A 25,569-nucleotide genomic window follows, 5' to 3' on the forward strand; every position below is an offset into this window, starting at 1 on the left:
TATAATAAATTACATAATTGTTTTTTTTTCTTAATAGTTAATCTATTTCTACTTTTATGGCTCACACTTTTTTTCAAAATTTTAAAATATATATGCGTTCAGTATTTTCCCTATTTTTTAAAATCTTAATCTTTGTATTCTATAATTTGTATATTTTTCTAGTCATGTGTTTGGATATTTGGATTTTTTTCCCACCAAATCTTTATATTTTTTTAAATCTAATTCTTAAGAATTAATCTACTTTTCAAGCCCTTTTGTTTAATGTTATTTTCTATTATTTTAAAGTCTTGCCTAATTGCTCTTTAGCAATCACAGTAGCAACTGAGACTTACTCCAAGTTTTTCCCAAATAATGGGATTTTTTTTGGATGCAGTTTTAAAAAACACTTCGTGACCTAAATAAGTGTTTGTGATCTCCTAATTGCTCCTTCTATAAATTAGTCCATGATTTTGGATTAGTTTTATGTGATGGCAGACTTTAACCACTCGGAAATCGCGACGGTTTCAAACAATTAGCACAGTTTGATTTTATATTGTATTACCAATGATGTCACACTTAATCATACCACGAAGAAACGAAGGTGAGGCATGAGTTGCAGTCTGTGTGTTTATACGCGGTGTCTTTTAAACCTCCCACAAACTTCTGGAAAGAGCGCAAGCTACATTTGTCAAAAAGATGGATGTTCCTCCCGGTTCGTCCTTCCTCTCAATGCCCAAACCGAGTCCCCCACTGAGTACGCAAGCGGCGGAAAAGTCAAAACCCGGCAGACTGATTGCACCTCCTTTTAAAGTTCTCCTGAACTTCAAGTCTAGAAACAGTTTAGTAATAAAGCCGTACACGGAACTTGGTACAAGTGGAGTGTGATTTGTCGGGAATTTGAGACGGGAAAAAAAAATCCATTATGTTTGATGTGAGTGTCTCACAGCGAAAACCCGGCGAAATAACGTTAGGCCGAGTTGTAATGTGATTGCGGCTGTGCGAATATGAGATTTCTAATGGATTTGAGCACATTACAACGTTCTTTATTTGTAATATTTATTCCCCACCGGTTTCAAATGCCCTTTTGCTAAGTACGACATCTCCCCTCTGCGTGTTCTCCAGCTGAGAACGATTATTCTTCTTGTGGTGGGGACATGATGGAAAAAGAAGTCTCGTTTTTACATGCAAAAAAAATAAAATATGTAGGCATTACATTTTGCAGAAATTTCACGAAATAAGTCAAGTTGTGCAAGCATGAGCAGATCTAATGAGTTAGATTAAGGAGGACGCGGAAGAGATTGACACACACAGATGCTCCCCGCCGCTTGACGAGATAGGAGATGGAGTGAGGCCATTATGCAAATGTCAGGTGTCAAGTGTAAATGAGACTGGAAGGACGGGAAACAGAAGTATCGGATATCATCACACCGGCGAGGTGATGAAAGCATCCCGACACGAAGGGATAGCAGAAGAGCGCCTCGGCTTTGAAGGGAAGGACAGATATTGACAGTTGGTTTATTGGAGGTGGCACATGAGCGCATTTTTTTTCGCCTGAAAGTCTGTAATTTTGGTGTATTTGTTGTTTCGTTTCTGCCAAACTGACAACACGCGTAAGATAAAAAAATGATTGAAATAAAATTACGTACAAACTATATGTAAAATAAATGCTCTGTTAACGTGTTAATATGAATAACTTGATGCAATTAAATTAATTTAATATTAAGAAAAATATTCTAATATTCATTTTTTTAAAAGTATAAAATAAAATGAATACACTAAAATAATAAATAAATTCACAAAATATTACAGTAAAATATTAAATTAAAAAATAATTAAAAATTGTTCATTCAATAAAATGTAAAAAAAATATTATCAATGATTTGTAAAATATTAAAATCAAGCTATATTGTTACAGTAAATTAAAAAGTAAATATAAAAATAAAATAATTGAATTTGAAAAGTTGAAATAATTATTACAGAGTTCAATATACAAGCCCATTATATCTTAAATTACTATTATTCAAAATAATGCTAAAAATTGCTAAAATAATAAATGCAAAAAAAAGGAAGTTAAATGTTATTGGAATAAGTATTATTTTTATACAAATAATGAACTTAAATTTATTAAATACGTTTAAATAATAATATTAATGTTGTAGTTCACTTAAAGTATACATAATAAAAATCTAATTAATTTTTTAAAATGAAACAATAAATACAGAAATTAAATTAAAAAGTCAAATGACTACAATAAAAACAGAGTATAAACAAATAAAATTACATTCCTAGTTCAATGAAATTTATCAAATATTAAAGTCTAAAATAATTAACCAATAACTCAACTTTCTATAAAGAGAACTTTAAAAAACACCGTAGCTGCTTACAAGTTGCTGTACATAAAGTAAAAATAAGAAATCTAAAAACAAATATTCTTCAAACAATAACATAAAGTCAACAAATACAATCAAACAAAACCAATAACAAAAACAACACTGTTCTCGCCTCTATCTCAAAAGTGTCTGAGTGGCAATATGTTGAGCTTGTCTTAACCGACATTATATTTCTTTTCGCCATCTCTTTCTTAGCATTTTGCGGCCCGAGCAACCTAACCTTTTAGTCACCCTTCTCGGTGATACCCTTCAGTGACGGACAGACGCAATATTCGCCATATGGCTTGGAACATGAAAGGCGTCACATCAGAGCCCAAGTGAAACGTAACAAAGAAAAAGGTCAAGGTTGTCATCTCTCTCAAGTGGACGCTCGCCGAGCAAAACATGACAACAAGCGCCTGAAAAATCAATGAATAATTTAACCCTTTGCATCAGATTCGCCCTTCCGAGGAAGTCGTACACAAAAAGACCGTCTGATCGTGTCTGCTTATATCTGCTGATAGTTTATTGCAACTCACATTAACTCATTCAGTGCCAGCCCAGTTAAAATATGTTTGACGGCTTTAGTCGTCAATGGCAGCGAACGAGTTCATATATTTTTTATGTTTGACATGCAGAGGACCTTGAGCAAAAATAATTTCTTTTTAGATCGCAATTCTTTTTCAAAAATCGTTCAGCTCTACTCTCGTAATGTGCCGGTATTCCCAGAGTTCGCAAAATTGCATTTCGTGCCAAAATGAGAGCTGTCACCTGACCCCCCAAGAGATACTTTCCAAATTCCGCCTTTGTTCACTTTGTCTCTCTTACCTACACTCCTCATCGCTTGGGGAGCCCTTAGGTGTGTTCCACACCTCTCACCACTAGTTGTCTTTATTGCACTTTTCTTTTTAGATTCAATCAGGGTGACACCGGAGCCCTGAGAACTATTTCAATTTACTTGCGTGGGATGGAAAGCTCTGCGTTTAACATAAAAGGCCGAGGACGAGGGTTGAGAATTTGGAGAGATAACAGCGACGGCGTACTAAAAATAGAGTGAGCGGTGATGAAATGAAGGGTGGGAAATGGAGAGATAAGGCAGTGTGCCACAAGTGATGAGGCGATAACATGGGGTGTGATATCGCAATGAGTTTTCTTTTTTTATGCCAGACCGTTAGCACCTCGCATATCACATACAGTACAAAATTAGTTTCCTCCAAAAGTAATGGAATGTCAAGGTCAATTCCGTTGTTTTTCGATACAGAAGACATTTGGATGTCAGATCAAAAGATCAATATGACACAAAAATTCAGAAGTCCAGCTTTTATTTCATGGTACTTACAAATTGTCCTCAATTTACAAAAAAAAATGGGTTCCGAAAAAGCTGTTTGTAAGTCAAATCTTAAGTTGAGACACATTAAAGTTGGTTTTAAAATGTATTAAAAATTGAGTAAATTAAATAAAAAAATAAATCTGAAATCAATTATAAACAGTATTTGCTGTTTACACATATATGGTCTTAACATAAATTCAATTTAAAAAAATTCATGTCATAATGGATAGCTCAACAAAAAAGTGTTGTTTTTTTTTTTAAAAAAGAAAAAAACAAGAAATTCTTCGGGAAAACGATGAACATTTAATTTATGTTTGGTGGGCATAAAAAAATTCCCCAGAAAAATCTAAAAAAATATTTTGAGGAGGGGTCAGCGCCCCTGTGGCCACCCCTCTAGCACCACCAGTGCTTTGTTTGTAAGTTGAGGACTAGCTGTACATCTCGATGTTTTAAACAACGCAGGACAAAGCGCCTACTCTTTAAAGCCACCCACTTTTCATCTAAATATTGAATGTCTTCAGGTGGCCATGGAGTACACACCATAAGGAGCACCACAATGTCCATTGAATGGTAGCAAAAAATTAATCACACAATATTAGACTGCTATTTTTTTTCCGTTAAAAAACAACAACTTCTCATTCACTTTTTCTCCACTGATTATTGGAAAGTCAAATAAATATCAATTTATTTCTGAATATATATTTTATTATAATGATGATTATAGCATCCAATGGCCGCACTGCACCTGCTTATGTCTAACTATACAATCAAAGTGTTGAGTTGCAAGAACAGTAAGTACACACAGACAGGTCAAGGGAGGGTGCCATCACCTGTCCGTCTCTATTGACAAGCTTTACACAAAGCGGATAAAAGCCATCATTTAGAGCCCCCATCACCTCCCCTTTGTGTCCTGCAGCGAGAGCCATCTCTTGCCCGATAAACCTCCTAATTGCTCTGCTGAGCATTTGAGAGAGCTCAGCAAATCTTGGGTATCCTCTGCACTACACTCAAAGTAATCAACATTAATCAAAATGCATATAAAAAAAAAAAAATCACATGTTCCATATCACTCTTTTTCAGACCATTACCGGTATGTTTATGCTTTGCTTACTTATTCACCAATACCGAGCACCGATACCCAATATAAAATCTCATCTTAAAATAACATTTTGAGCAAAGATGTTTCTTTGTGGAGCAAATGAGAATTTGTCAGTACTGTAGTATAGCGCCACCAACTGATGAGGAGGACTTAAATTGATGGCAGATTTTGTTTGCCTGAAGTATCGGTGGCGGGTATCGGCACACATAACCTAGTATGGTTGTAAGAATGATAAGATATTCCTGTATAAAATAAAATACAGTAAATAGAAAATATTTACATACAAAATATTTACTAAAATGTCCAAATTAATGTACTTTAATGAATAAATGTGTATCAAAAATCAAACATGATTTTTAGCATATAAAAATATAATGAATAAAAAAATGAAAATCAACAATTATCAATAAGCATACAATACAAATATTGTAGTCATATTTTAAAATTAATACAAACATACAGTTATACAATAACCATACTGTATATAAAATGAAATAAACTAATAAAAACCGACATAAATACAAAAACAAGTCAAACCAATACAATGCCAATGTGCCACTCTTCCTCAAAGTTTTGTTTGCTCTTATTTGTTTAGTCCTACAAGCACACAAAAACATGAAAACATGACCTTATTAGCGGATGTAAAAGAAAATCTGTTTCATATACGTTCACTTTCTCGTCAGCCTTGGAGAAAAGACTAATGACGAGGTGGTCTCGGTCGCAGCGTGAGAGGGCGTTAAAAAGATGTAAGGTGAGCGTTAGGAAGATTGAGGAGCCGCGGCACAGCGGCCATTTGTCTTTTGAGGTTCCGGTGGCGTCAGCTAAACAAGGCCATCTCATTTCCTGTTGTCTGCAGGAAGCAGCTTTCACTTGCGTTACCGCTACCGCTCGCTGCTTCTTGGGTGCTCATCAATCTCGCTCGTTTTAATTGGCCTGCACCAGACTGCGGCTGGCCTCCACACACAGACAAAAGCAAAAAAGCACACAAAGACACTTTGAAGATGCATTTGTTGCAAATACATATATACAGCGGGGGACCTAGCTATGAACCTTGTGGTACACCAGAGACCAATATCACACTGATTAGTATTAGTAATGCTTATAAACATAATTTAGCTAAATCAACATACATACTATATGGGTGGCTACTAAAAATAAATATAAAAGTAAATATATTTATCGGAGAATTTTTTTGAGGAATGCAAATTTGCAAAAAAAAAAAAAATTGAAAGCTCTGATGTTGCTTTTTTTTTTATGATTTTAGCACATTTACCGACTAAAAGTCAAATTAATCTATGACACTTACTGCCCTCGTTATTCACTACCAGTACCTGGTATTAATATTTTAAGACTAATAATGATCGAATTTGCTGAAGCTAGCAAAGCTAATCGCTATTGTAATCTATGGAGACTTACAGAGACCTAGTAAAGACTTTTGCTTTGTTTGACAGACATTTTATAAACTGTCCGAAGCTAAAAACACATTATTTGCAATTCATTCACTTCAGTAGTTTAGTCGGCTTATCGACCAATAACTTCAACCTCTGCAACTTAAAAAGCTGAGCCGCCATTTGTCAGGTACATTTTGTTTTTTTTTGTTATCACTCTTGGTCCAAGTAGAATCCACAAACTTTGTCCTTTATCCAATTATTCCCAAACTTGTGCATTTCACTGAAGGCTATCATCCACTGCATTGCTGCATCATAGTTGAAAATATGACTGAAGTCTAGAAGCTGACATACTGCCATCTGCTGGTAAAAATGGATATTGCTGAAATGATAGTTGATTAATAAAACTGTCCATTTGGATCATACTGAAGGGAAAAGCTCTGTTGTGGCTTATCCAGACAGTCATACTTAATTGTATGTATAACAACACACCATCAAGCATTTATATTATAATTTGCACTCATCAAACTTTTTAATTTGCTTGCTTGAAATCCCCTGGAGGAACTCCCCTCTTCCTCTATGTTATTAATTCAACGCCACCATAAAAGTAAGCGAGCAGCTCGCAATAATCCGAGCGAATCGATATTGAATGTGCAGTTGAATAACAATTAAAAAGCAAATAAGATTTAGCGTCAGCGTTGGCCGAGCCGCGTGAAAACTCTGCAAGTGTCTCCCATCCATTAGCATCCTTTTAATGACTTTGACATTCTTGCTGAAGTGGCTGAGGAGTGCCGCAGGAAAGAATCATTGCAAATAGATAAGTGCTTTGGAGTGTCACCAGATGGGTTGCGTTGTGGTAAGATGGCTTCAACGTTCTTGATAGCCGACGGTGAAATCGGAATTCAACCGAGCTCCTACAAAAAAAATGCTGAGTCTTTAAACGATACTCTCTTCTATCCCATTTCTAATTCAGCACGGTTACACTTCTGCCGGATGTAGACGGATGTCGAGAAACAGATTTGCTTTTTTTTTTTTCCACGACTTAAATCGTCAATTGGAATCAAATTGCTTCCCGCCCCTCCTTTTTTCACCCTCACTGTATTACAACTCTTGCAGCATGTCAGTGTTTGTCTGAGCTCACCAGGGCGGCTAAGTGAATTATTTAAGGTTATTAACATTTCACACGCCGGGCTGAGGCGGCTGCCGTTTCCACAGCAACCCGGCCGATGTTTTCAAACCAAGCGTTTTCGGTTGTCATCTCTACTCGGAGCGCGATTCGTTTATCCCGGTTACCTCAGTCCAACCCTCCCGGCGTCGTCATGCGGGTCCACGCTCCTCGCCTCCAGATGGCACGTTTACTACTCGCGGGGCCCCCAGCCGCATTACTCAAATGTTATCACCTCTGTCTACGGAAAAATCCATCTGTGCACACACACAAAGCGGACGATCCATCATCTTGACTCTGGTATCGAAACAATGACAGTAATGACAGCCGGGGATGGATCTCGGGGCAACAAGGCAACGCGGTAAAGTGGCAACTTTCTGTCCTCCAAAATCGATTTTATTTTTCTTATTTTTTGAAGATGAAGTTGTCAGCAGTAATTGTATTTTTCTCCTGAAAAGCCGACGACTCACAGACTGTTTAAGTTCTCTCCATATTTATCGAGAGGAACTGTTTATCTATCCCGCATTGTTTGACAGCTTTAATTAGGCCACAAAAGAGTTTCTCTCCCACTTTGCGCTGCGGTCGACTTTGGAGCATCAATGGAGGATTTACAGTGGCTTTAGACTGCACACACGAGGCCTCGAGTCATGCTGACTAATTGGGTGCAAATGCTGAGTAGTCTGTGAGAGTGCCAGTTTTATCCGCGGGAATTGTTTTGTTTAGCCTGAGGTTACGAGCTACATGCTCCGTTCACATGTGCCAAAGAAAATAATGTGGGCGGGTGATGTGAAACATTGGAAAGACACATTTCCAGAAGCTTGTACACATTTCTGTTTTTGAGCTCATCATTAAGCTCTTTTGAGGGTTGCATGTCCTCCACAGTATTTGAATTGCAATTTTGCTCCAATCTAATTTTATCTCCGCATCCTTACATAACCCTCGCTTTGTTATTGTTTCCTCGCGTCCACCGTACTGTCCAATGCCTAGGTCATGCGTATCCACATGTCTTCTAGGTCAAGCAATTTTATTTTCCACAGGGTTTGATTTATTTGCGCATTTATATGTGCCGCGCGCTCGACGAAGCGCTCGCTCTTGCGTGGCGTCGGCCCCGCGGCGCGCACCAGACGAGGTCAGCGACCGGCGATCCTGACAAACGAGGTGCGCGCGGGCCTCGGCGAAGCCATACGTTAGTGTCCGACTCGCATCTGAACCACTCTGACACAGTTTGCTGATGGGATTCTAAATGTACTGTACTGGGAAAACCAATGACGATATAGTTTGTCCCACCTCCTCTGTGCAGATTCATTCGGGAGATTGAGATGAACATGGGCGCAGGCCAGGCCAAGCAGTGCCAACTTCAAACCTTCCTGACATACTACATACATGATCTTTTCCTCAACCAGGTCGGTGACGCCATGAACCAGACTATAAGACCCCCGCTCATCTATTCCTTCCTGATGCAGGTGCGCACAGAGATCAACAAAGAAATCGAGGCGGTAAGCAAGGTCGCCGACCCCTTGAAGATTCTCGCCAATGCTGACACCATGAAGACTTTGGGTGTACAGAGACCCGTGCTCCAGGTAAAGGCCTCACATGTAGTTGACTTTTTGATTTTTCCCCTTCTTGGAACAAATGCCCAGTCAAAATATTATTTATTAAAATATAAAAATAAAATTTAAAATATTGTTTGATTTTTAAATTACTCATATCCATTCATAGCCACACTACGACTTAGTTGACTTTTTGATCTTCTTGGAACAAATGCCCAGTCAAACTATTATTTATCAAAATATAAAATTACATTTTAAAATATTATCTGATTTTTAAATTGCTAATATCTATTCATAGCCCATGCGGTTTTGCCCAAAGTCTACACCACGACTTAGTTGACTTTTTGATTATTCCCCTTCTTGGAACAATTGCCCAGTCAAAATATTATTTATCAAAATATAAAATAAAAATTTAAAATGTTATTTGATTTTTAAATTGCTAATATTCGTTCGTAGCCCACACGTTTTTGCTCAAAGTCTACACTACGATTTAGTTGACTTTGATTATCCCCCTTCTTAGAACAATTGCGCAGTCAAAATGTTATTTATCAAAATATAAAATTAAAATTTTAAATATTATTTCATTTTTAAATTGCCATTATCTGTTCATAGCCCACACGTTTTAGCTCAAAGTCTACACTATAACTCTGTTTGTTTTGTCAAGAAAGACTGTCAAATAGTTGTGTCGCAGCTCTTGGATGTGTACAATAGTGTGCGTGTTTGTGTGGTCTCTGCGGCTGCAAACGTCAGTGGCAGTTCATTACAGAGGTAGCGCGAGGCAGTGGGTGTTTGGAGTTCAGCAGGGTTTTGTTTACGGCTCGGGCCCCTCCTTAACGAGAGGAGTGCAGCATCTTGCTAATTACGGCTGCTGCGGCTAATGAGCCTTTCTGCTGATAGCGGGAGTGCGTAATAAAGCACTCCCTTTTGTTTGGGATTTTTATTTTTTTTAATTGGGTTGAATAAAAGAACCCAGCACTATTTGGCAGCGTCTTTTCACTCCTTTTATATTTTTCAGACATCGTTTTGCTACCTGTGTGTGTATGGCTTGGCGCATTTGTCTATAGGCAATCAGGGAAATGCATTTTAAATTATTTGGCACAATTGCACATAGAAATTAATTTCAGCCTAACTTCTGTAGTCTTGTTATTAAAAACAACTAGCAACTTTTGCGATCCCAATTTTAATCATCCATTTTCTGTTAACTTTGCATTGTGATTCTTACCACAGCCTGCTTAGGTAACAAATCAGGTTAACTTAAGTTCATTAGTGTCTTTTCGTAAAATATATTCGGCAACTGCTGCAGCACATTCAGGTGCAAAATATCTTGAATGTGTAAAGCGACCGCTCTGCTTCTTGGGGGAGTAGTTTATCTTAACAATAGTGTTCCCATGTAGTAGCCTGGCACTTTTTCCTACCAAGAAGTACGAACTTAAGTCTGTTGTGAGCTTAATGTCCTCGCTTCTTGCCTCCGTGACTGCAGTGGATGATTAAAGATCATGGTGACTGCGCCATCAAATGCTTGCAAGGGTTTCCAATCACGTAGCAGATGTGTCTTTGTGGCGGATCGGAGTGTGACTTTTTTTTTTTGCATGTCTGTGTTAGTACGCCAGGTGTTGTCATGGACCGTCACACATGCACACGCACACTGTTGGCATCATAACCTCAGGGGCTGCTGATGAGAGGAAGAGGTAGAACTCAATATAGTTTCAGCACATTAAGCACACTGTGCCGGGCCACAGCCGCATATGGGAAACCATAGGGGAGCACATTTTATGGAGGCATCTGCTCACTTAGGGCTGTTGAAGCATGCTAAGATGCTAATGTGAGCTGGAGGTATGACTGGAGGAAGGGGTTAGTATTGATCTTTTTCTAAAGCAGTTTTCCCCATTGAAATGAATGAAAATACTGGTAATCTGTTCCATCTTCCCCATTTTTTTTAAAATGAAAATATACATATAAATAAAACTGATGTGGAGTTTTTGAGGCAAATGTCAGTTTGATTTTTATTAAAATTCTGATAACCGATTAATCGGCCAATTAATACAAAAATATATATCAAAGTCAAAGTCAGCTTTATTGTCAATTTCTCCACATGCCAAAGACACACAAAGAAACCGAAATTTCGTTCCCCCCATCCCACGGTGACAAGACATGGCCCACAACAGACAAACAAGTAAAAAAGTATAACAACAGCGTGCTGAATAAATAATGAATAAATAACACAATAAATAAATAAATAAATAAATAAATAAATAAGAGGAGCAAAAAAGGAGCAAGTGCGCGTACAGCAGACATTCCAGAAAATAGCGCAACAGTGCCGCACGCTACGCAGAAGGGGGTAGTGAGTTCAGGGTCCTAACAGCCTGGAGAAAGAAGCTGTTGGCGAGTCTGGTGGTGCGGGAGTTATATATATATTATATATATATATAGGGCGGCTCGGTGGCGCACTGGGTAGCACGTCCGCCTCACAGTTAGGAGGGTGCGGGTTCGATTCCACCTCCGGCCCTCCCTGTGCGGAGTTTGCATGTTCTCCCCGAGCCCGCGTGGGTTTTCTCCGGGCACTCCGGTTTCCTCCCACATCCCAAAAACATGCTTGGTAGGCCGATTGATCACTCCAAATTGTCCCTAGGTGTGAGTGCGAGTGCGAATGGTTGTTTGTCTCTGTGTGCCCTGCGATTGGCTGGCAACCGGTTCAGGGTGTCCCCCGCCTACTGCCCGATGACGGCTGGGATAGGCTCCAGCACGCCCGCGACCCCCGTGGGGACTAAGCGTTTCAGAAAATGGATGGATGGATATATATATATATATATATATTATAACCATATAATGATTATAATAACTTTTGTTGGTCTCATAACATGAATATGAATTGCAAGCACAATATTTGACTGACTTTTTCGGGGCCGATTTTTTGTTTTTGGGTGGGGGGGATTTTGAATGCCATTATCTTTGTCTCATGGTGTGATGTATTACTGTGTACAAAAATAATCCTGGGGAAATAAACAAAACTGTTTTAAAAGAGTTAATGGGGCCGATTAAATTCACCAATTGACTAATCGGGTGGGCCCTAGTAATTACAATACCGCCCGTAAATAGAACGTACTTCTGTAATGCCCTCGCATATGTGAAATAAAATCCACAATGGCCGATGCACTTTTCAGCCATTTATTGAATGGCGGGAGAATAATAATACACAAACGCACTCACTTAATAGCTGCTGTTGGCCACTGCTCACACCCAGATGTTGACTTCACGCCACAACACTAGGCCCCCACTTCTTCTACCTGCGTAAATGCTGCACGGGCACAGCATTTTCTCTCATATTATTTCTGTTTAAATATGTTTACAATCTATTTGATTTGAAGTTAGGTCCCTCTGTAGCATGGCTTTTCAGCTATACCGTTCGAGTCTGCAGTAGTGTGGTTGGTTACCTTATCTAGCTACATGGCTAAGTCATATTTTTTTGTCACCCCGCTCCCTCATGAGCATAATATTTATAGCTGCATTTTGCAACGTATCGGCTTTTTAATAAATCATGTCACGTTGTGAAATATTGGGGACCCCTGTGCGACAGTTCTATCTGACTTTGCGGCAATCGCTGCGCAGGAGTCAAGGTGAACGAGCGACTATAAAGAATACCCATTCAGGTTAATAAGTAGTATCGATACTGGAGATGATTTGCCTATCACGAGTCGACAGTGGTTCCCAAAGGGGCTCGGCGGGTATCGTGTATGTATATCATTGGGTAATAATAAGATTATGATGAGCCTGACACCTCCTGGCTATATATGGTCCACAAGGAACAAGAGATAACGTCCATAGAGGTGAGTGTCCATTTGCTGCCGATAAGCTTGGATCCATTTTTTTTTTTTTCGTTTTGTTATACGCGTGTGCATGTGGGAATCAGATGGTGAATCCAACACACAAGCATGTGAGCGCTGAGATGCTATCTGTCCAATTCTGATTGATTCATTTAATTAGAGTTAGATAGAGGCAGAATAAAGAAAGAGTGGAGGCGAGCGAGGGCTATGGTAACGCTGCTGGATAGTTTGTCAGATTGGCTCCATTTATCTTGGTCCAACCCCCCCTTGCCCCCTCCCTCCCTCCTGCAAAGCACGTGCAACCCGCCTCTATTCACCGCCCACATTCTATACCACAACATCCATAGAATTCATTAATAGATTATTAATTGGACAGCAAATTAATCCCACGTTTTAAAATGAATATAGTTAATAACAGTTGTAGCACCTGAGTCTGAGTCACTTGATTCTTTATATACACTCATGATTCAATACCATTGTGAGTCTCGGTCCGATACTCAAATAAAAAATCCGTTTCACCTTATACCAATCAGCTGATAATCAGGCCCGATTTCCATACACACAACTCTACTTTTTGGCTTTTGTGACTAAATGATTTTTTTTTCAACATATTGTATAATAGTGCACTATACTTTACAATACTGTTTATTCCATTCAATCAAGGCGTTTAGTTTATTTTTTGACCATTGGATTTTTTAACAATGATAAATATGAACTGTAATAATGATATTAACAAAACGTATCTATTGTAAATAATACAAAAATAAGACTAGTTATTATGACACTCCATATTTCAGTGTGACAATTTTTCAGGGGGCTGGGTGATGCTGAATTGAACTAAAAGCTGAAGAAATATTTTCATAACACAAAGCAAATAAAAAGTCCTCAAAAGACAAGTCCCAGGGATGACGAAACAGAATTGAATTTTTGAATCGATAAGCGAAGCAAGGTCATGGAAAATAAAGCATAAAATGAGCATACAAATATCACTAACTGATTTCTATTTTTTCCCCTCATAAATATTGTTTTTGGTGGCTACTCATCAGATAGGTCACAGAAATGCGTCTGAAAACAGCCTACTGGAATTTTACAACACAATATTTAAAAACCTGATCTGCTCAATCCCATATCTCCCCAGTTGTGTCCAACCCCCCCTCAAAAAAAGCCAATCATCACTATTGTATGTGTGATATGCGTATCACAGGCATGTCGCACCACCAACTAATGATGGTGACCTTTCACCATTTATATTCACGTCTGCGTGTGTATGTGTGTATAAGCGTGCCCAACCGCTACCTCCCGTAATGACACTGACCTTTATTGTTTGTCGTGATGTGTGTAGGCAATGCTTATTTGCTTCCTGCTGATTGCCTCCACGCACCAAGACACACACACATGTGCGGGAGGAAAGGTACGGGGAGTCTTTTATAAAGCAGAGCCCCCCAGCACCCATCAGTGGGTGCAGCAATCACAGCACAATGCACCTGTTAGCTTCATCAACCGTGCCCTGTGATTTGGACTTGAGTGGGAGTGGGAAGAAGAAAAGTGGGTGGCGGGGGTAATTTACACACACACACAAAAAATGCTCCCGTTTAATTTGAAAACACCCTAAAGGTGTTGCTTGCAGCAGCTGACGCTAACATGCTAATTTTGTGTGACCCAATCAAGTGGGTAGCTTAGTCTTGCTTGGAAAAAAAACAAATAGCTTACTGAGCAGTTGTGACTGTTGATCTTCAGTTAGATCCTTTTTCCATTTGTTTTAATAGGGAAAATTGAGATTAGAGCGGTTCAAATTAATCAATGAATTGACAAGTTAGCAATTATCAAATTAATCGGTCACTATCTTGATAATCGTATAGAATTTTTTTTTTTGCCTTTGTATGGTCCAAATCCTTTTAGTGCAGAAAACAATACCCGAATTGGTTTCATTATCCGATTAGTCGATGGAATAACCATAATAAATAACTTGAAGATGTTCATTTCCCACTGAACTGGCTCAATCTCTGCCGAGAGCTCCCATTTTTTCTATACCTGAGGTGCAACCTACCTTGCCACTGTTATCTCGCGCCAAACACACATGCTCTCCAGGCCTGCACTGGGTTCAAACACTGCCAAATTGGTCTCAGTTTAGTGTTCTGAAATGTGCTGTTAAAAAAAAAAAAAAACTTGGAAATTGATTCTAAAATTTAACCTTTAACTTTGACAACTAAGAGCATCCATTTATTTAGATGTTGACTTAATGAGATGTGACGATAGACGCAAGGACTATGTATAATTTTGCACACCCATTAGAATAATGAACACGGGAGATATATATAAAAAAAAAAAAAAAAAGAAACAAAGAGATAATTACTCTAATGAATTTTTGCTCCACTGCAAGGACTCAAATTGCACATCTTAACTCTTTAGATTGTTTATGCTAGGACACCATATTTCATCTTGCCCGTGCGTTTCGGGTTGCGAATAGCAGGAGCGTAATATGGCAGTCCATCTGCAAGCAGCCAAGTGTGATATTGCTGCTCATCTTTCAATTAGAACACTTACACAACGTCGCGTCGAAAGCCGTGATGGCGCACCATGAAAGAGACCTTGTTTTCTTTTATGAACTCAATCTCATCAGCCCGCCAGCTATGTGATTATTCCGCCTAAATGGGAATGCATTTTTTAAGTTATTCCTGAATATTTCATCCATCTTTACCTCTTTATATACTTATTATTACCCTCGCCAAGTGCAATAAAAATGCAGGAGGTGGTTTGGATCATTGTTGTTTTTTTGTGCTAAGTTTTTGTGGTACTTCATATTATGCTTTCCATATTACTGTTCACTGTGTTACATCAGAATTTATCGTAAAGAGTGTTGTGGTGTTATTTTGCATTCCGATGTTATGTTATTACTAGAGTTGGCAAAATGAATCGATTAATTGACAAGTAATCTATCAAATTACTCAACATCTATTTTCATAATCGTGTAATCGTTTTGAGACGTTTTTACAATTTGGAACATTGTAAGTATTCATGTTTGAGAGGACGGAAGGAATGTGATGAAAACTAGTCAAAATTAATCGATTAATCGACAAATAATTGGTTATGGAATTAATCGACAACAATTTTAATTATCAAATAGAGAGCCATTTCTAGCCTTAGAATGGGAGACATTCATGAATACACTTTCATGAAAAATAAAATTGTATTTTATTTTACAGTACATAATGTTCTGATGTGAATTTATATTGTAGTTACGTCACATTCTGTTATTATGTTCATTCAGTTCCCCCATGCAATGTTGAAATTTCCTTTTCCCGCCACTTCAGGATCATTTCCTGCCAGACTGACATGTCAAGGTCTTCTAAAAGATTATACAATGCCTTTTGTTGGATCAAGTTCCAAATAGCAATATCATCTAAATTGGGAATTTTGCCTGCTGGGTTGTGTCAACAAACTTTCATAGACCCACTTCCCCAAACAGTTCACACAAAGAGTCACGTCGGGCGCGTACATGCGAACCATCCGCCATGTGTCAAGTAGGGGAGCCCATGTGTGACTTTCCCCTGACATTGATGGATGATGTGTCAAGAACACACTCCGGTCGCTTGACTCACCCAAGGGAGGGGTGAGCAGGGGGGGGGTGTTGGGATCATCTTGTGTCGTGTGTATTATTTCAGCAGCCTTCTGGTGTGACTGGTTACGCCAGAAAACAAGGGGTTAAAACATTGTGACCTCTGTATGACCTTGAGGAGCACCCCTTTGGGGGTGGGGCTTCCACATGAGACATCCTCAGCTCTATCCTTTTAATGCATTAATGTAATGACCAGTTGTAGTTTTTTTTTTTTTTTAGCTCAAGCCACTAAAAGAAAATAACCGCTTTTAGCAACAGCGTCCGGAGCATTAACAGCCCTTTTTCCCCCACCGGGAATGTACGGCCATCTTTTTTTTTGCGCTTAATGACAGCAGTTTACTCCATCAAACCACGACATGCATTTGCAAAGATCGGATATTCCTCTGTGGCGGCGCTTTTAAAGTGGCGGCGTGCTAAAAGAGGAAATGTAAAGTGCACGCCACTCGGTTGCAGGAGCTTAATGCGGCAACACTGAAAGGGGAATATATGTGCTTTTCACTCAATAGCACCGCGTATTGACCTTTAAGCGTGAATCATTATGGACGTGAGAGAAAGAGATGTATAGAAGCGGTCTCTCCGATGGTAATGGTCAACGAAAATGGACTCAAATGCTCCCCTTCGCCAGTCGGTCCCTTGATTACTTTTTAATGATTTCTGGTGTCCAAAACAAATGAGCAGAAATTGACATTTGTTGGAGGCGAAGGCATCGCATTGTTTCCTCTTCATTCATCAGCCTTGGACCGCTGTTGAATTCTACGTTTTCGCCTCTGGCTTATTGTTGTGTCTTAAATACTTTCAAAATGGCTACTCTCGAATTTGCTCAGTTTTATATAATGGATCCCTCACGAGAAGGAGAGTGTCCACCAATGCCAAAGTGATATTGATTTGGATCAGCACCAAGTGGTAAATCCTCGTGTCCAACATCTGCCCGCACTTTGTCCTTAAAATTAATGTGTTGCTCAACGAAATTAATGCCAACAAGTTTCCTGCAGGGGATGTGTGCTTATTGTCCGCAGCCAGGGTCTTAGTGTGTTCACTGCTCGGTTCTCGGCCCCGTTATGGATCATTACGTCTCCCAGCGGAGAGGCCGCTCTATTTGTGTTGCCTGCTGGTGACATTATGAGCGAAGGGGGAAAATGAAAACTTACCAAAAAAAAAAAAAAAAATCTTGTCATGAGTCATTTGTTGTCATCTCTCGTTCTACCCGCAGAGCACCGTGGTGGTGGAAAAGTCCATCCAGGATCTGATGAATCTAATGCAGGACCTGAGCTCCTACTCCAACCAGTTCCTGGAGATGGTTTGTGACAAGCTCAAAGAATATAAGGAGATCTGCAACACAGCCTACAGGTAACCCCTAAAAATTATTATTTATTATATAACTAATTATTATTTTGTAAATTATTAAATTATAGATCGTCATGCTTTTAATGAGTTCATGTTATTTACGGACTATAAGGTGGAACATAATATATATTCATAATATCATATAATAATTAATATTGTCGAAAATTGACAGTTCGTCTTATAATCAGGTGTAACGTGTGTATTCATGTCGAATTGTTGTTAAATAAAGTTTGACCAATTTGCTGCACCAGTGTCTTTTGCTAAACGTGCCTTATAACCCGGTGCAAAAAATACGGTGACATCATGTCCGTCTTTAGGGGAATAGTTCAGTGTGAGGAGAAGCTGACCATCAGCGCTTCCTGGTCCAAAGACGAAGACATCAGTCGCTTGCTCCAGTCCCTCCCCAACTGGGCAAACATGGCTCAGCCAAGGCAGACACGACAAAAACGAGAAGATGAAGAGGACTTCACACGGTACGTATTGATACGCATTTTTTTTTCAATGTCAAGTTACCAAGACTCTGCAAACAAAGGTTGAGGAAAACCCACGAATCATCTTAATCGTGCATTCCACAGGGCGGCGTTTGCCAAGGAGTCGGAGGTGCTGACAGGCAACCTCGGCGACAAGCTCATCCCAGAGAACGAGATCCTGCGCGACGTCAGCGACCTCAAGTCTCTAGCCAACCTCCACGAGAGCATGGAGTGGCTGTCCGGACGCCTCAAGGCCTTCTTCGCCAACCTTCCTCCGGGCTCGAGTGAGTATCCAGCCGCCGGCACCTGAGGCGCTTCGTCGTTTTCGCGGATCATTAATTCTATTCCGCTCGTTATTAGCGGAGCAGGCGCAACACCCGGGGGGGGGGGGTGGGGGGGGGGGGGGGCTATGTTGGCAGGCAAATGTCACTGTTGAGCGATGATGATACTGTTCACGCAAAAAAGTCACACTTGTGAAATCTGCTCAGCGCAGACTTGAGATTTGTCAGTTGAAGTCACCTGCAGCAGTGAAAAGAGCCTCGGGCAGGTCTGCCTGTTGCTCACTGATAGCGCCAAATGCTTTTTTTTTTTTTTACGCTAACATACTCACGACTGCTGTAAGCTCCTGCTGAAGCAATTCTTGCTCATTGGGAACAGACTTTCGAAAATTGCCTCGGTAGCGTCACGGCAACAATCCTCACGTAATGATCGTTACAAGATTACAAGACACCTCATATTAAAATACACAAGCCAAATTTGACGATTTATTACGATTTCTACTGTGGCCCATTCAGGCAGCGAGCTAGTTGAGTCTGAATTAATTGCGCCCTCTGCTGGTAGGAATCAGATTTATGGGACATTATGAAGTTAGCTCACCCTCAAGCGGTATTTTTTATTCAGCTTATACCTGCGCTCCATTAATTTTTTGTCTGAGTGTATTTTCACACACTCATTATCGTCCCTATTGGAGTTGTCACACCCGCACACGCCGCCATTATCCTTTCTCGGTTAGCGTGTGCGCTTAAACGCCGCCGCTAATCAAAGCGCTTGAAATCGTTTGCGATGTATTTGCCCGCTCTGTTGACACCTTTGCATCATTCGGTGTAAATGCTCTCGGTTGTCTTCCCCATTGAAGGCAATTTGGATTTGTCACTTTCCTCGATTTATCCGTTTAAAAAAAGGTTCCCGGTTTCACTTTCTTATCCTTGATAAGGATTCAATAAAAAGAGCAGACAAAGTAATTGTCATTAATTCATGTGTGGGTGTGGAGGCGAAGGGCACTTACTTATCATGCCAGGACAGCCCGAGCATTGTTCATTATTTAGTGTTTGCCGAGCTGATGAAGTACCAAGTGTGTGTTAGCGTATGAATGTGTGTGTGTGTGTGAGGGGGGGGTCCACCTTATCTCATCCCGCCCGCCCCTCACGTCCATGCCTCTCCAAATTGGATTTTATATTACAGGAGCAGTCAGGTATGAACAACTCATTTTCCTCTCCCTCTTCTTTTTCTTAAACACTTTTTTTTCCCCTTCTCTATTCCTTTCAACCCCCAACGTCAACTCGAGAGCATTTCATGTTTTGTTTTAGTCGAACACGCTGATGAATGTTAACTGGAGTGTAGGCGAGGCTTTGGCTTTTGAATGCTGCGTTCCAAAAATGGATTCTCTTGTTGCTACACTTGACCTCAAATTGACTCTGTTTGCATCAGAAAACACGATTTTATAAATTTAATGTTCATGAATATTAAGCCTGTAACAATACAAGTTTTAAAGACAAAAAAAAGATGTAATTCTAAATGTATTCACATCCAAAAGGTCTTTTTATTTTTTTATGTCTTGTACTTGGGTCGTCTGAGTCATGAGAAACATTCATTAAAACCAATCCTCTCATCTCCTTTGTGGCATAATTTGACAACAATAATCGTCTTTCCCGCATAACCTTGACTGTGTACTTTTCCACCACGTCCATTAAAAGCAAGCACTTTGACTAAAACTCTCATTGCTATTCCAAACGGAGGCCGACCTGGAGGCGTGTGTGCAACAGGAGATGACAGTGTTGTTTGTGCCAGTTGAAAAAAAAAAGAAAAAATCACCTTTTACTTTATCCTCATGGAGATGCCTTGTGGAGATTTTGGTATTTTGAAATCCCCAAACTCATGAAGACATTTTTTTTTTCTCACCTTGGCGGACGCCGCTCAGTAGCTGCGCTCATTCTACCCGGGGCAGCAAAATAATTAATAACTCTCCTCCTCCGCCTCTTCTCGCTTACTTACTCCATCGTCCATCGCTTATGAATTATTCATGACGCGCGCCGCCCCTGCAGCTTGCTCTTCTTTGCTCCTGTTCCTCCATCTTCCACAAAAGAATGTTTGTCAGCGCTAAGTTTTTCATGTCCTCGCTGAGGCTGAATGATTAATTGAATTCCAATCGAAATCGCAATGCATTTTTTATATCGCTGAATCTGAACGTTGGCTCATTACAGCAACTGGTGATCGAGATCTTATTTGGCTGACAGAACTTTTGGTGTTAGGCTGAGTCATGCTTTGCGCCACTGTTGTATGGTGTTCCTCAGGGTTCAACTACGGGGCCCCTGCTGTTTTTGCATTTGGTGCTCCGTTTTAAGAAAACAGAGTTTTTACTGCGATGCGAATGTTTTTTTTTAAACTTTGGAGCGATGAGGCTTTTCGCCCATCTGTCTCCGCTAATGGCAAGCCCCCGTGCTGCGCCACCGCCCTCGCATCATCAAAGCCACGCGAGAATCCATATGTATGCTTTTATGTCTTTGTGCGCATATGTGGACACCCCCCTTAGTGACCCCCCGCCGCATTCGCCACCGTCGTCTCCCTTTCTCGTTATCTTAAGGCGGCCGATGTAAACGTGACGTCGGAAGGTTCCTCAGCCGGTGTCTTCAACTCCTAATGATCTGATAAGTTGACCACAGGGAGTATCCGCCTAAATTCAATCACTGGAAGTCAATTAACGCCTTTCCCAGGAGAAATCACTACGCAACGGCTCTTGTTATTGGCGCAAGTCATTATGGCACCAAGGGGATTGATATCAAACCGGTGACGGAGGCGAGGAGATATGTCCACGTGGTTTGACAGTATGACGCTCCAGCTGGTTCGGTGAACCAAAATAATCTGCACTAGTTAATTAACTGCCAAGTCCTATGCAAATTGAAATATACTAATCAAAATGCTTTATCGTCTATATGTCTCATACAAGTCGAGTCACATTCAAACCGCCCCCCGTGTTTGCCTTGTTGATTGGATTGGACTGACCCCCGTAAGTGGCCGATATTTGTCCATGCCGATGCGCTCCTTATCGGTGGGGGTTTCATTTAAAATAACTCTAATGGGTATTGGATGTTCGCTAGTACAAACACAAGGCGTCGGCTGCACGGGAGTCTTGTCTTGCGAGGAACTCGGCAATTACGCTGATAAGAAGAACGCGGGGGCATACGAAGGTTCTGGAGTTAAGTGCGTGTTCCATACAAATGTGTTGGCGCCCTCGCACACAATGGACTGGAATGGTTCAAGTTCACTTCCATACAACTTAATCGTACATTTCAGAGTGGCCTTCGTTGCATGGGCTAACTCGACAGAAGTACTCACTAACGCAGCTAGAAACAAATTTGTAAACACAATTTAAGACAAGGTGGCAATTTGTCTTCATAGAAAAGTAGAAAAAGTCCATGATAGAAAAAAAAAAGTGTTACGGTTATAATTTTTGTCCAGTATAGTTGCTTGGTATTTAGAGAAACATTTCCGTATTTATTCATTGAGTAATAAGGACAAAAATACGTTGCCACGTCCTCACCACTAACATATTTTCACAACTTATACATTGTTTATTTTATTTATTTTTTGGTTTTCTTCATTTATTTGACTTAATATTATTATTATTAGTTTTAATTTATTTATATTGTTTATTTTTATTCAGAATTTTTTCTGAGGATTTTTTATCATACGTACCTCTCAAAATAGTCTTTGCTTTGATTTCAATTTCAGTTTAATTTTTCAATATTTGTATTTATTAATACATATTTTTATTTTTAAATATTACTGTAAAAAGTGCATCCATAATGTTTTCATTTTATTTTTAATGATTTTTTTACTGTAGCAAAATCCTGGCAAAAAACAATGCGGAAGAAATACAGAATAATACAATTATTAATGCAGACTAAATTAAGTGGATAATCAAATAATAGACATTTGGTATTTGGTAAACTCATATGCAGTCTAAATTCAGTAGAATCAAAGATTTTTGTTTTGTTTTTTTCCCAGAATTGTTGTGCAAGTGTATATACTATTGTCACCATTTGAGTACAGGTGAAACATACGAGAAAAGCAAGGTTGTCAGCTTTTTTCTTTCCAGTTGGAAGTCGGGGTGAGGGCAGGTTTGTGTGCTGGCTCGCATTCATGTGTGACCTTCGCAAAGGCGTGAAGACTAGCAAGGGAGTTGGCCGCGCGACTGCGGCACATCGATCGCCGACCCCTGCATTCCCCGACTCAACATCGCACACGTTCGCCTCATTGACCAAATAGACTTACATATGAGTGACGAGGCCAATTTCACCCCCGGCCCCCCTTTCCTCACCATTTGCCAATTTACGACCATTGATCCACACTGGGCTCAATTTATACACACTCATCATGCTTCCATGCTCTACGGTATGCGCCCCATTTTTTAACACTCACATCCCCACGGTGGGCGTTTGTGTGGCTAACACCGCAGTGCACCGACCTCCTGCTACCTCAGCAGCACGAGGCAAGCCAATAGAAGCACAAAGACCACTCGAGTGCCATAGGCGTCACTCATGTCTCACCTCCACGCAGGTTTGTCTCCGTGTTCGTCTGACAGCCAGGCCATGGGTGACGGCGAGCGGAGTCGGGAGCAGATCCTGCAGACCCTCAGTGACCTGTGCAGGAGCTTCCAGGACATCGCCAACCGCTGCCTCCTCACGTTGCACCTGGAAGTCAGGTACGTGTAGATCAAAAAGTGCAAATCACGTCATGCAAGAAAGATGGTCCGGTGTACAAATTGCCATGCTCAACATCGAGCCATAACAAGATAGACTTAGGAAATCAATTTCCTCATTTTGGGGTCACTTGATGTTGATTAGATAGGCCCATATAATCACATTATACCACAGCTTTTTTAATTGGGAAGAAAACATTTATTAGATTTATTTTTTTTTACAAAAATTTGGAAAATATTTGATATACTAGAAAAATACACTTTTTTAATTTATTTTTCAATACAGTGTTTAAAACATCACATTTGTATTTTTAGAGATATTTATTATCTTAATTATCTTTAGAAAATAAATTTAATGTATTTTTAAAATGAAATATCACATTTTGAGTTTTTGTATACCAAATTAAAACATTTAATTCATCAAAGGAGAATGAAATATATATTCCTCAGTAACATTTTTTTCCATTTTTATCTATTTTCACATCACTTTTATGGTCATCGTCATTATTTGTCAAAACAATTGCAAAACACATGCCAGGGGAGGTTTGTTGTGGCAGAAGTGCAATTGTTCAACCATGACAACACTTTAGGAGTGGGAGCAAAGGACAAAGTACATTTTCTTCCCTTCCTGTAGGTGTAACCAATTATTTGTTCTATACAGTGTAGGTGTTTCCAATCTCTTATAATATCCGAGTTAATTTACCACACCATAACCCTTCTCCCCCCCCTGCAAGCCCTTAATAGCCCGCCATCAACCCACTTCTTGCCACTTATGCAACGTTGTTTAGGCTTTTCAGCCAGGAAAAGGAAGGGAAAAAAAACTCCCCGAGGCGTACGTCCTGCAATACGCTACACTCCATTGGCTTCCCTCATCCGCAGAATTTCCCCCGATAGTTGTACCAGTTAAATGAAGCCGTGAAGAAGAAAGCGCGCAGGGTGGGAGATGATAGGTCATAGGAGGCTAATGCAATACGGTATGTTGTTTTTTTATGTGGGCATCTTCATAAACTTCTAATGTATGAATTGGAAACTAAAATATAAATCATTTTTAAAAAAATGATGATAAACATTCAATATGTTTTCCGTGAAAAACCATCCATCCAAAAACATCCCTAAAACAGACCCACAAAAAAAAAAACACAATTTAAATGTTAGAAAATTATTGGAAAAAAAATTCGGGAATTGATGAACCGCAGTTGCCCAACCACATGCACATTTCCAAACATTTTCAACTAGAGCTGCACAATTAATGAAAATTCTATAACAAATATGATTATTACACTGTGTGATTACAAAATCGGCACAATTGTAAAAAAAAAAAACGATTATCATAAATTGGAACCACTAATTTTATAACGTTTGTTTGGTCCTAAAGGAACTTACATAAATATAGTTTTTCAATTGACTAAAGTCACATTTAAACATTTACTTTTGTTGGACCAAAAAAAATAAATTATCGTTTGAATAATCGTGATTTCAATTATTACCAAAATAATCTATTTTTTTTCCAATCCTATTTCAAACCTCAAAAATGTATTTAAAAAAAAATTGTAAATTTGTTTTGGTGTGGCCCACAGGCCATCATAGATTCTCTGACTTAATTTAGTTCCAGGTAGGCATTTGGTTAATTCGTCAGCTAGCATTAGCGGATGTAGCACTTCTGATCCACTACTTGCAAGAATGCTAACAGTGTCATTTTCAGCCAAATATTTTTTTTCACCTTTGAGGCATTGCTGCTAGTCTTTGTACATTTGCCAAGACGAATGCTTCGTTTTTCTCCGCATTCTTCTGCGATCAAATGTTTTTGAACCAAAGATTTGGCCTCTGTGCCTGTAAAAGGGACCTTTTTGTGTTTGAAAGACTGTGTGTGTACAGGAGTCTTGTAAGTGCATCGCGTTTAACCTCCTAATCATATTTCCCCGCTGAATAGCACCCAGCTGTGATGAGCGCCGCAAATACTGTTTTAGAAAAAAATTGTGATTTGGCTTTTAAATCAAGACGTCTTCACACAGAGTGCACTGCTTCCACTACCTGATCCCGCTGACCAAGCAGGGCAACTACGCCATCGTGGCTAACGTGGAGAGCATGGACTATGACCCGCTGGTGGTTAAGCTCAACAAGGATATCTCGGCTATCGAGGAGGCCATGGGAGCCGCGCTGCAGCAGCACAAGTTCCAGTACATCTTTGAAGGTAAACCATTAAAAACTGGTGAGAAGAGCAACTGCAATAAAAGTCAGTTTAGCTTAATATAATACAGACAATATGACAAGACTCACAGGTATCTATTCTTTATCCTCTGCCAAGAATTGCCATTCTTATATGCTAACCTGCTAACTGTTAGCTTACTGCAGCTTACTCGGGGGTTGTGTACATCTTAGTATTTGCCTTGTGGAATGGGTTCGAGTCATGGCATTTTAATTCTTTTCAATTTCATTCATCAAACTTCGTAGTTTGTTCGT

The 25,569-nt window shown here is 39.6% G+C and overlaps 1 protein-coding gene across 1 annotated transcript in view; it reads left to right on the plus strand.

The window, feature by feature from the left end:
- Positions 1-25,569, plus strand: part of exoc4 (exocyst complex component 4) — a 59,430-nt gene that overhangs the window by 28,577 nt on the left and 5,284 nt on the right. Inside the window, exons 12-18 of the mRNA XM_049761677.1 lie at positions 8,631-8,733; positions 8,794-8,910; positions 17,528-17,664; positions 17,979-18,134; positions 18,237-18,415; positions 22,968-23,112; positions 25,122-25,300. Coding sequence (XP_049617634.1) covers positions 8,631-8,733; positions 8,794-8,910; positions 17,528-17,664; positions 17,979-18,134; positions 18,237-18,415; positions 22,968-23,112; positions 25,122-25,300 — 1,016 coding nt within the window. The remainder of the gene's footprint in view (positions 1-8,630; positions 8,734-8,793; positions 8,911-17,527; positions 17,665-17,978; positions 18,135-18,236; positions 18,416-22,967; positions 23,113-25,121; positions 25,301-25,569) is intronic.

Source organism: Syngnathus scovelli, chromosome 22 (genome assembly GCF_024217435.2).
Source record: "Syngnathus scovelli strain Florida chromosome 22, RoL_Ssco_1.2, whole genome shotgun sequence".
Lineage (NCBI taxonomy): Eukaryota > Metazoa > Chordata > Actinopteri > Syngnathiformes > Syngnathidae > Syngnathus > Syngnathus scovelli.